Here is a 12480-nt window from a genome sequence, read left to right as displayed (position 1 = left end):
CAGAACCAGTGAGAAACAACCGTCTGCTCTGATCCTCTAAAGATATAAGGAGAGTCTGTTTTAGTCCTCGACCACAACCAAAAACGCCTCAATTTACACACGACAGATCAAACTTTTGTCAGGTCCTACAACAGTGCTACGTTCATAAATTCACAAAGCCCTGCGTGAACTTTGTCCAGAGGCGACTTCAACGTCCCGAACCCAGCAGAGAACTTTGAGATGTAAATATGTCAGAATAGTGACCCTGTACTGTTACACATTTTAAAACATGTTTCCAGGGGGAATACGTCAAAATAAGTCAAGTCAAGTCAAGTCAAGTCAACATTATTGTTAATTCTGACATACAGGATCGAGATTGTCAAAGGCCTTGTGGTGCAGCAGCAAAACAAAGAAAGACAATGTGGAAATCTTAAAGAATTGAAATATAAATTTAAGAAGAAGAAAAGAAATATGTTCTGTATGTACAGTTTAAGACAGGAAAGAGTTCAGTATGACACGTGCAAACACGAGCCTTTCCAATGTTCCAATATAATTTTATTGTTCAACCAGATATTGCCACTTGTCACCTTTGTAAACATAAAATAAAGAACATAAATATCCAACTGCTATTTCTTGTCCCATTCGTACGTACGGAAGAGTATTAGGGCCACTTAAAAAAAATTAAAAGAATTCTGAGAAAAAAGTCAGAATTCTGACTTTAATCTCAGAATTCTGAGAAAAAAGTCAGAATTCTGGGCCACTTAAAAAAAAATAAAAAGAATTCTGAGAAAAAAGTCAGAATTCTGAGAAAAAAGTCAGAATTCTGAGAAAAAAGTCAGAATTCTGACTTTAATCTCAGAATTCTGAGAAAAAAGTCAGAATTCTGACTTTAATCTCAGAATTCTGAGAAAAAAGTCAGAATTCTGACTTTAATCTCAGAATTCTGAGAAAAAAGTCAGAATTCTTACATGTGGCCCTGTGATGGACTGGTGACCTGTCCAGGGTGTAACCCCTGCCTCTCACCTGAAATGAGCTGGGATAGGCTCCAGCAGACCCCCTGACCCCCGCAAGGGATAAAGCGGGTATAGATAATGGATGGATTCTGACTTTTTTCTCAGAATTCTGAGATTAAAGTCAGAATTCTGAGAAAAAAGTCAGAATTCTGACTTTTTTCTCAGAATTCTGAGATTAAAGTCAGAATTCTGAGAAAAAAGTCAGAATTCTGACTTTTTTCTCAGAATTCTGAGATTAAAGTCAGAATTCTGAGATTAAAGTCAGAATTCTGACTTTTTTCTCAGAATTCTGAGATTAAAGTCAGAATTCTGACTTTTTTCTCAGAATTATTTTTATTTTTTTTAAGTGGCCCTAATACTCTTCCGTACATTCGCCCAAACGCATGGTCAAAAAACCTTTGCCTCCACACCGCCCCCTTTGTGTGATACACCCTGATTAAATAGACCGTGCTAATTGATGGTATCACTACTCCCCCTAGTGGGCAGATCGGCTAAAACACAAATGGCTCTTACAATGTGAAATGCGGCAAACGAACTTGTGTATAGTGTGTAACGGCAACATTGTGACTTAATTTCACCGTCTCAGCTCTTTGTAAAATTTGTTTCGGGTCAAAAATGAAAAAAATTTATTCATATTAACTATCTCATGATTTCAAAAAAATCTAAATTTCATCAAAAAAAGAGTGAAATGAAACAAAGACTTAGGGCCAATCCCAATGTTCACCCTACTTTCTACCACTAGCCCTAAAAATGAGTAGGGCCCTTGTAATCTTCCCTAGGGATTGGGACACCACTTGCTACGTCACTGCGTGGTTTACGTTCGGGTACGTAAGCGACTGCGTAGTTACGTTTGCACATACGTCACACCATATCAGGAAGCTGAGAGATAAAAGCTGTTTTAATTTCCGCTGTAGCGCTGTTAAAATGGCACTTTATTACGTTTTGATATTTTTTCAGGCGTAAAAGTAACCGTTAAGATCCCCAACCTGGGCTCAGTTTATCCAAATAACGCCTGTTAAGAAATGTGATCCGATGTTTTCGGGATGAGAAGAGCAGCCGGCTCGGAGCAGCAGCTGGTTCAGCGTTAAATCGATAAATCGTGTAATGCAGAACCATAAATCAGCCTTTATTCTGGCGAGATCTGAAAAAACTTCGCAACAACGGGCAAGCGAGTGATTATGTACATTCACTGAGTGAATATTATGAAAGTAAAATATATATTTCTCGCTAGAAATGTAATCAAAACGTATTTTTATGCAGAAACTAACCCAAAATATTGATGAAGTAGTAGTTTATTTGGTCGATCAGTTTCCATTGATAAATACCTTGCATTTCATTTCCTCTTGTAGGAAAGAAATAATAAAAAAAGAAGTAAGGAATAAACCGACCTTTGTTTACTTCATAGTACTACTACTGTACTAACAACAACAAAAAGTAAAGTAAAGTAAAGTAAAGTAAACACGCATGCAAAACAAGAAGGAAGAGAAATGTAAATATGACGGAAAAATCTAGTAAAAAAAACAAACAGAAGACGGATGTCAGAAAAACAACTAACAGAGAAAGTAAATAATCAATGCTTAGAGGAAACAGAAACAATCTCTAGAAGAGTGAAAACAAAAGGAAACCAAAGACCAATCATTACATTTTTTTGTATATAGATATTATTACAACAACAATGTATGTATATATAGTTTTGTATCACACTAATGTTCTGTATCTTTCAATTATATTGGATTTATACATCGTTTTAAATGTATTTATTCAACTACAGTTTTTTAATTCATTATTTAGGCTGTTCCATATTTTAATTTTTAATTATTGATTTTATTCACTAAAAATGAGAAATGTCCACCATGTTTTTTTTGTTTGTTTGATTCAGTCTGAAAATGATGACGTAAAGCATTCCGTGAAATTTTCTCTAGCCCTCGGTCAGCGAGTCAGTATCTGAAAACCCTCGCTCTTTAGCGCCGCCCTAGTGGCTCCCTGGATATTTTTTCAAAAATGTTTGACCTTTTTTTTCCTTTTTTTCTTCTTTTTTTAATTTTTTTTTTCCTTTTTTTCTTTCTTTTTCCTTTTTTCTCTTTTTTTCTTCCTTTTTCCTTTCCTTTTCCTTTCCTTTCTCAACATTTCGAATTTTTTTTACGAAATTTTGACTATTTCCTCGACATTTCAACTTTTTTCTCAACATTTCAACTTTTTTCTCGAGATTGTACTTCAACATTAACCTCAACATTTCGACTTTTCTCTAGAAATTTTGACTTTTTTCTCGACATTTCGACTTTTTTCTCAAAATTTTGACTTTTTTCTCGACATTTCGACTTTTTGCTCAACATTTCGACTTTTTTCTCGAGATTGTACTTCAACATTAATCTCGACATTTCGACTTTTCTCTAGAAATTTTGACTTTTTTCTCGACATTTCGACTTTTTTCTCGACATTTCGACTTTTTTCCCGACATTTTGACATTTGGGCCTTAGCAGAGAGATAATCTGGAACAGGCTTTTTCTGTAAAGTTTGTCTCTGGCCCTGCAGAAGTGTAATGGCTCTCTTGCTCTTCCTCAGCGGGGGAATCCTCTGCCGGATCTGGCGAGCCATCCAGCGACACAGAGAGCGAGAGAGGCTGAAGGGCGACGAGTGCGTCGGATGACGATGCGTGACGCCGACTGTGATTTCAAATCTTTTGCTGAAAAACATGCGCACACTGACACATTACCAGCCTTGCATGGCCATCTCTCCGTTCTCCGCCTGTCTCCAGAGTGCCTTCTTGTTTTGTTTTTTAAATGTTTAAATGTGCAGGACTGAGTGAACCCACGGGTCTTTACGGACCAGACCAAAGCGCTTTAGTGCGGGCACTACTGTGTGTTTCTCTTTGTGTACGTACGTGTTTCTCCGTGTCACAGTGTGTTTGTTCTTGGACTTTTTTGAGCGAATATGAGTCCCTAAAAAACTAATGTGTAGTGGATTTATTCATGTAAAAGGTCTGTGGTTTCCTGGATTGTGCACCAATTACCGTATTTTCTGGACTATAAGCCACACCTGTATATAAGCCGCATCCGCTCTATTTTTAAAAAAATAATAAAAAAAGGATATGCAAGCCGCAGATATTTATGTTGTTAGATTAGATATTTACTACATGTACAGAACGATTTTGAACTGTAAATGATGTACATGTTTGTACCTAAATAGATCCTTTCCTACACTGCAAAAACTCAAAATCTTAACGAGAATATTTATCTTATTTCTAGTTAAAATGTCTAATTTTTAGTAAAAAAAAAACAAGACTCATTGCTGGAAAAAACAATTTTCACCTGTTTCAAGTAGATTTTCACTTAAAATCTTGTTCCACTGGCAGATTTTTCTACTTATTTCAAGTGAAAATTTACTTGAAACAGGTGAAAATTATTTTTCTGGTAATGACTCTTGTTTTAAGTGTAATGAGATTTTTTGACTAAAAATGAGACATTTTAACTAGAAACAAGACAAATATTCCTGGTAAGATTTTGAGTTTTTGCAGTGTAACAGTGTCTTTTAACACGGCAGCAACTTTGCTGATTTAAATGGGAACCAAGAGAAAGTAACCGGTATTTATTTATCTATGTATCTGTTTTAAATCTGCTGCTACCTACTTCTATCTGCTAAAGAAGAAATAGCGTATTCTTCTTTGCATTTATCTTGTCTTAGTTTTGATTCTAATTTCGGTTAGAGCGCCCCGAGCGGTGGAAGAAGAATCCACAGAATAGCCGCACCTTTGTATAAGCTGCATGGTTGAAAACCTATGGAAAAAGTAGCGGCTTATAGTCCAGAAAATACTGTACATTAAATGTATATTAAGATGAACGACAGGACAGGTCACTACTTCTACTCAGAGTCCAAAAGTGATTTCAGTATGTGGTGAAAATGTCACAGTATTCGTGCTGGTGTTTGTTTAGAAGTGACCCGCAGACACAGACCACAGATTGTGATCTTAAAGATAAAATGCACTAAGTTAGAGAAGATTTAAGACACATTCAGTCACATCTAATGTTCATATGAAAAATGTACCTCTACCAAAGCAACTTACCACTTCTTTTCATCCTGTTTTGTATGTGTTTGTGCGTATGTGTGTGTGTGTGTGTGTGTGTGTGTGTGTGTGTGTGTGTGTGTAACAACATACAATCATAGTATTAGCCAAATAACCTCAGGTAAACAACTACAGGTATGTTTTTTTTTTCATTTACTCATTGTTAAATAAAAAGGAAGCAAAAAAAATGAAATCATATGGGCAATACTATGTACCTCCTACAAAGGATCTGAGAGGGGAAGTGTGTTAACACAGTGCCAAGTGGGAAAGACATCAGTAATGGTTCAGGCAGTGAGGGGGAGAGACTGCCTGAACTGAAATACTTAAGAGTGCACCTTGAAATATTGGTGTATTTAAAAAAAGCCAGAAAAATCAAGAAATTGATGCAGTTTTTTTTTTTTTTTTTTCCAATCAATTCGTATTTTTTTTTTCTTTTTTTTTAATTAAAATAAAAAAATAGGGGTACAAATACTGCCCAGATGATTTATGTTCTCTTTTTGGCTTATTTTTGTTTAATGGCATTTTATTGAAGACAAAAATGTTAAAATGTTGAATGTATTTGCCAAACTCTAACTCTAAGCCTCACTACAGTCTAATGGTTTTTCATTGTTTGTACATTGAAAAGAAAGGATTAAAAGAGGGGGTACTAATTTATGCACATGACTGAACATGTTAAGTTCAGAAATCACTTTGCACTCTTAAATTGAAATCCTGAGAGAGATTCTGACTGACCAGGGCACTTTGTTCATGTCTTAGGGGGGGCATCACATCACAGGTACGACACTGAAGTTTGGATTTGTAAGTTCATTCACGAAGATGACTGCAGTTATTATAAATGAACCCTCTGTTATTGGGGAGTGATCCCAGGCCTCCACGAGATTTTCTCCATTTGAGCTTTTTAGCATAAAACCTTGGACCTTTTCGAAGGAAGCTTGAAGGAAGTAAAACTGGGATACAGTTGCCCCAGTGAAGGGAACACCTGTACACAGTACTCCAGTTGAGGGGGGGTGAGGGGGGATGGCATCCCCCCCTGAAATAAAAACGGTCCAAATCATCCCCCCTGTAAAACTGCCATCCCCCCTTTCCATCCCTTATGTCATTTCATCAATGAATGTGGTTTTACTGCTATTTCAACATTTAGAGTCATCACCAGAAAAATAACACCAGAAAAATAACTTATTTGACCATTTTCACCTATTTCAAGTACATTTTCACTTGAAATAAGTAGGAAAATCTGCCAGTGGGACAAGATTTATCTTCTCATTACAAGCAAAAAAATCTTGTTCCACTGGCAGATTTTTCTACTTATTTCAAGTGAAAATCTACTTGAAACAGGTGAAAATTGTTGTTTTTTCCAGTGATGAGTCTTGTTTTAAGTGTAATGAGATTTTTTTTACTAAAATGAGACATTTTAACTAGAAATAAGACAAATATTCTTGTTAGGATTTTGGGTTTTTGCAGTGATCCATTTTACTTATCCTGTGAAGGACAGAGTCATATTGATAAGTTCAGAAAAGTGTTTTTTATTGTTGTGTTTTGATGTATTTGATGTAAGCCCAGTGGATATTTAAAGCTTACAGAAGGCTGCATTTAACTGCTGCTATGTCATTCCTGCAGTATTTCTGCAGGTGTTTTGGTCAGTGCTATTATTTGTAATATATTATATTATTTGTAATCAGCACAAATTATCTGTCCCCATATGATAAAATCCACCATCCCCCCTGATTCTTTTTTACAACTCGAGTACTGCCTGTACAACCAAACTGAACCAGTCCTCTCCCTCTGCAGCACAAAACACAAACCACCGTCAAAAACACCATTCAGGGCTGGTTGCCTCTGGTATGTGTTTAATTATATTTCCATAGTCATGCATTACTAAGCTCAAATAAGGCGTAACTTGCGGAAATAGAGATGTGAATGTGGGTAAAATCCCTCACCTGAAGACAGCACTACTATATCTGTCGTGTGTATATTTTTAGTCCATTACTGTTTCACTCACTTTCTGCTGGAAACAAGTATGTTCATGTTTCATCTTGGAGCCTTTAATAGAAAAAATATGAAGTAAATTCTCACACATCCAAACTCCTGATCATTACTGCCTTAATGTTCATTTGCCATGTGCCTGTTAATTGTAATTACTCTCCTTTTTCTGATCTGTGTTATTTTATTTTTTTATTTCCAACTGTTCTACTTTATTATTTATGTGCTTTGCAACACAAATAAACTTGGAAACTTGGGTCTCTGGTTTTGGTCATGACATAATTGTTTAGCCGGTGAAAGATAAGCTTTAAACACGCTAAAGTATGAGTAACCTTTCTCCTGAAATGATCCTTTTCTGTGTTTACCCTCAGATATGCTTTTGCCCACTGTAAATTTAAACTTTCACAAACTGTTTTCAGATCACCGAGTCGAGATATTCTGCTATCGGATGAACTTGTTCTTTTTCCAGTCGGGCTATTCACTCTGCCTACGTGCTGACGCCTCATCGACATTCCTGACATATTTAACTTCATACCCGTCACCACCTGGCTAACCAAAACATCATGCCTGATTGACTTTCCGACCACAAAGTTCAGGGAATAAACATGGAAACTTGGAAGCTGAGCCAACATTTACGCGTGGGTCCGATATGAGCCACAATTGGGCTGAAAAAAAGTCTGACGTAGATTTGTCTGCAGGTGACACGGTGGCTCCACCTGAGTTTTAAGTGGGGTGCAGCTGCTTAATTCTAATATATGTTACTGAAACTATGGGACCCACACGATTTTCCCTCTTTATAGTACATGCCGATTGAGTACACATGTATCCTTCTTAGGCCCCAGAATTCAGCCCCCACAGGTTTTCCATTTGGGGCCGATAAGGAACCGATGCCATATATATCAAGTTCTAGCCCACTCTTTACCCAAGTTACCCCCTTTTAATCCAGATGAAGTCCGTATGGACATGCTGGCCGGGGTCTGAAATAAAACTGCGCATCATACGAAGTTTGAGACAACCGGGAAAACCCGCTGTCACTTCACTGAAAGGTTTGTGAGGATAAGCAGCTGCAGGAGTCTCAAGAGTTTCTAAGTGCTTGTGTGGGTTTGTTTTGGGAGAAAATCACTTACAGATGCTCGAGAGTGATCGGCTGCACAAAAATGAATCACACACACACTCGCTTTAGCTATAATATATATGAATACATTTATAAGTCAGCAGTGGACATAGAAATACTCACACACAATTGCTCTTTGCTAGGATAACTCTGTGTCAAGTTATCCCCCGCAAATGGCAAAGCAACAGACAATTACACAGGGCTAGGCCTTGATAACTCTTACCTCGACACAGAAGGACTGGAGAGCCGGACAGTCCTGGTAGAGTAGCCAAAAACCCGCTGGGCGTCGTGCACTAGACCCGCAGCTGACTCTGACCCGAACTTTGGTCACATCTTTTGAGCCATCTCTTTAGTTCCTCCCTGGTTTTGCTGTTTTCCCCATGTGTGCTGTATAATGATGATGGTTGCACCGATGTAACATTGTTTTTTGGATGACCAAAATAAACAATAAAAGAAAGAAAAGAGAACTTCCGGCTATCTCCGTCTTTATACGACATCTCGCGGAGGGGGTTGAAAGGGCCCCTTCAACCCCCGCCCGCAAGCTCTCACGCTAAGGCTGCGTCCCAATACTCCCCCTCGCCCTCCTTTTCTTCACTAACCCTAACTTTTGCGCGTTCCTGTGAAGGTAGTGGTGTCCCAATTCCTCTTTTCACCAAGGGGGAGGGGGCATAACGAGGGCTAGGGGCTGAGAATAGCCCCTTCAAATCGAGGGATTTCAGATGCTGACTTGGCGAGCGAGGGGGTATGAACATTTCCCAGAATGCTTTTCGTCGTCATTTGCGGACTGAATCAAAAAAAAAAACATGGCGGACATTTCTTTTTTTTTGGAAATAAAATCAATATTTTGAGTTAGTTTCTGCATAAAAATGCATTTTGATTACATTTCTCGGCGCAAACCAATATTTTACTTTCATAATATTCACTCAGTGAATGTACATAATCCCTTTTTTGTCCGTTGTTCGCTAAGATCGCGCCGGAATATGGTTACGTAACCTATGTAAGCGACGCCGTAGGTTACGTACCCTACGCCGTAGGCTGCGTCTATTTAACGCGGACCGAAACTCCGGAGCCGGCAGACAGAAATCTCTAAATTTCGGAGCAAATTTCTTAACAGGCGTAGCTACAACTGTTAGATTTCATCTATTAAACCAACATCTTCCTAAATGATTTATTTCAGCCAGCATAATTCTCAACAGAGCTGCGTCCCAGGAGAGAGTTTCTCGGGACGACGCAGCAGCTTGACCCGGCGGACACGTCTCTTCTCGGGCTGTGAGCTGCTGCTGCTCCCCGGGGGCGGCGGCTCTTCTCATCTCCGAAAACATCGGGTCAAATTTCTTAACAGGCGTTATTTGGATAAACTGAGCCCCGGTTGCGGATCTTAAGGTTACCTTTATGCCTGAAAAAATATTAAAACTTAATAAAGTGCCATATTAACAGCGCTACAGCTGAAATTAAAACAGCTTTTGGCTCTCAGCTTCCTGTTCAGGTTAGGGATGAAAACGAGGGGGAGTAGGAGAAATGGGACAGGCACCTGGGCCAAGTGCCCTAGATCTCAAGTGCCCTAAAATCTCCCCCTTCTTTTTTAGGGGTTAGGGAAGAAAAGAAGTGCGAGTGGAGAAAAGAAGGGCGAGTGAAGAAAAGTAGGGGGAGTATTGAGATTGGGCCTAAGTCTTGGTTCACACGGGAGCTCTCCCGTGTGAACAAGCGCCTCTCTCACAGTTTACATGTGTTATGATAAACAGCAGGTGCATGGCTGATTAAAGCTGTGTTTTGGGAATTCAGGGCATTTCAGGTCACAAAATGTATTTTTCTCCCTTCAGGGTTTTATCTGGGTACTTCCTCCCACAGTCTACCTAAGTGTGTTATGGTAGCGTTTTTATGTTGCCTATAGGAGTGAGTGTGAGTGTATGCGGCACCTGCTTGTTGCTCAAAGCAGATCCCTGTGAGCCTGAATTTGAATTTAAAAGCTATTTCCACTGCATTTGGAGTTCAAGGTTCTACGCTGAGAAAGCTTTTTCAAAAGTGGAAAATGTTCTAGACGGTGGCTGAACTTCCCAAAGGTTGAGGTCCAAGCACATCCAAGGTCACGTTGTACAGAGCTCAGACTCAGGCGGCAGACACATCTGGGCCTAATTTAGGCTGTTATTGATACCTAGGGCTCAGCAACAGTTCCAGCAAGTGCTACGGTACCAGAAGGGTCTCAAAGTTCTTGAACTGGGCCAGTTTCAGGCTTTATGAGCCATGAACCCCTCTACATACCAAAGGACTCTAGATTCAGATGTGAGGCTGCATATCAGACACTGACACCTTAGTTAAAACTGGATCGTACATACAATCAAATCTATATCAGAATGACTGACAAATAACATAATTAAAGTTCTGAAATGGCTTAGTCAAAGTCCACACACAACTATAATTGGTTTGCTGTCACAGGTGAATGCTCACAAACCTCAATCAAGCAAAGAAACGTTGCAAAGATGAATGTATTAAATTCCTCCACAACCATGTGAGACCGGTGTCATATAGGAAAAGATTACTTCAGGTTATTGACGCAATATTGTGAGTAAAAGGTTCCCCCATTATGACACGAGAGACTGACGAAGTCGTAAAAAATGTTGTGGCCTCAGAAAATCTTGCTGGATTTCATTTTAAAACCATTATCAGTTACACAAACCGCCAAATTGTTGCATTGCTCACAGCTGCACCTGCAGACTGAGCCGTATATCTAGTTGGGCTGGAAAGCTGCAGGGAAGCGTCATAAATCAAGCTAAGGGACATCTTACAATTACCCACCTGACAGGTTTCATTCATACCAAACACATGAACGGGACGAGGTCAGAACTTTTACTATGATGATTTTTTTTTCTAAACTTTATTGCTTTTGTGTTGTGGGAAATTTCCATCCATCAATTTTTTATACCCGCTTAATCCTATATAAAATAAATAAAAAGATTTTCTTATCATTTTATTTGTTATTTACTGTTTAAAGGAGCTTGAGGCAGGATTTATGAAAAAAATGTGTATACGTTTTAAGTTTTCTAGTAATAATGTCAGATGAAGCGTTCCAAACCCAAAAGAATGAGCCCTCTAGTGTATCTCTCCTTTGCCTTGAACAGGCTGTGTGATGCAAAATGTGCTGCAGTGCTGGACCCGAATTTCCCGCGCTGTCCTGCGGATGTGACGTCACATGACACTGCATGCGCGTTCTCCCCGTTCTCCTGTGCCGGCTTCACTGTTGGCTGCAGTACCCCCGACGGCCGTCGTGGCGAAGGGTGGCGCTATAGAGTCTAATTTCTTAAAAGGAGCCTCATGCTCCTTTGAATTAGATAAATAAAATAAAATAATTAAAGTTCTGAAATGGCTTAGTCAAAGTCCAGACACCACTATAATTGGTTTGCTGTCACAGGTGAATGCTCACAAACCTCAATCAAGCAAAGAAACGTTGCAAAGATGAATGTATTAAATTCCTCCACAACCATGTGAGACTGGTGTCATATAGGAAAAGATTACTTCAGGTTATTGACGCAATATTGTGAGTAAAAGGTTCCCCCATTATGACACGAGAGACTGACGAAGTCGTAAAAAATTTTGTGGCCTCAGGACATCTTGACAAATTTCATTTTAAAACCATTATCAGTTACACAAACCGCCAAATTGTTGCATTGCTCACAGCTGCACCTGCAGACTGAGCCGTATATCTAGTTGGGCTGGAAAGCTGCAGGGAAGCGTCATAAATCAAGCTGAGGGACACCTTACAATTACCCACCTGACAGGTTTCATTCATACCAAACACATGAACGGGACGAGGTCAGAACTTTTACTATGATGATTTTTTTTTAATCTTTATTGCTTTTGTGTTGTGGGAAATTTCCATCCATCAATTTTTTATACCCGCTTAATCCTATATAAAATAAATAAAAAGATTTTCTTATCATTTTATTTGTTATTTACTGTTTAAAGGAGCTTGAGGCAGGATTTATGAAAAAAATTTGTATACGTTTTAAGTTTTCTAGTAATAATGTCAGATGAAGCGTTCCAAACCAAAAAGAATGATTCCTCTAGTGTATCTCTCCGTTGCCTTGAACAGGCTGTGTGCTGCAAAATGTGCTGCAATTCTGGGACCGAATTTCCCGCGCTGTCCTGCGGATGTGACGTCACATGACGCTGCATGCGCGTTCTCCCCGTTCTCCCGTGCCGGCTTCACTGTTGGCTGCAGTACCCCCGACGGCCGTCATGGTGAAGGGTGGCGCTAGAGAGTCTCATTTCTTAAAAGGAGCCTCATGCTCCTTTAAATTAGATAAATAAAATAAAATAATTAAAGTTCTGAAATGGCT

General features: G+C 39.0%; 1 protein-coding gene across 2 annotated transcripts in view; it reads left to right on the top strand.

The window, feature by feature from the left end:
• Positions 1-4322, top strand: part of map3k15 (mitogen-activated protein kinase kinase kinase 15) — a 75847-nt gene extending 71525 nt beyond the window's left edge. For both annotated transcript variants that reach the window (XM_061713026.1, XM_061713025.1), the window contains one exon: positions 3555-4322. In XM_061713026.1, the coding sequence (XP_061569010.1) occupies positions 3555-3639 (85 nt within the window). In that variant the 3' untranslated portion in view covers positions 3640-4322. The remainder of the gene's footprint in view (positions 1-3554) is intronic.
• The last annotated feature ends 8158 nt before the right edge of the window (positions 4323-12480 follow it).

Source organism: Cololabis saira, chromosome 22, assembly GCF_033807715.1.
Source record: "Cololabis saira isolate AMF1-May2022 chromosome 22, fColSai1.1, whole genome shotgun sequence".
NCBI classification, from domain to species: domain Eukaryota; kingdom Metazoa; phylum Chordata; class Actinopteri; order Beloniformes; family Belonidae; genus Cololabis; species Cololabis saira.
Note: the sequence above shows the minus strand (reverse complement) of the source record. Positions and strands in the feature narration are given on the sequence as shown.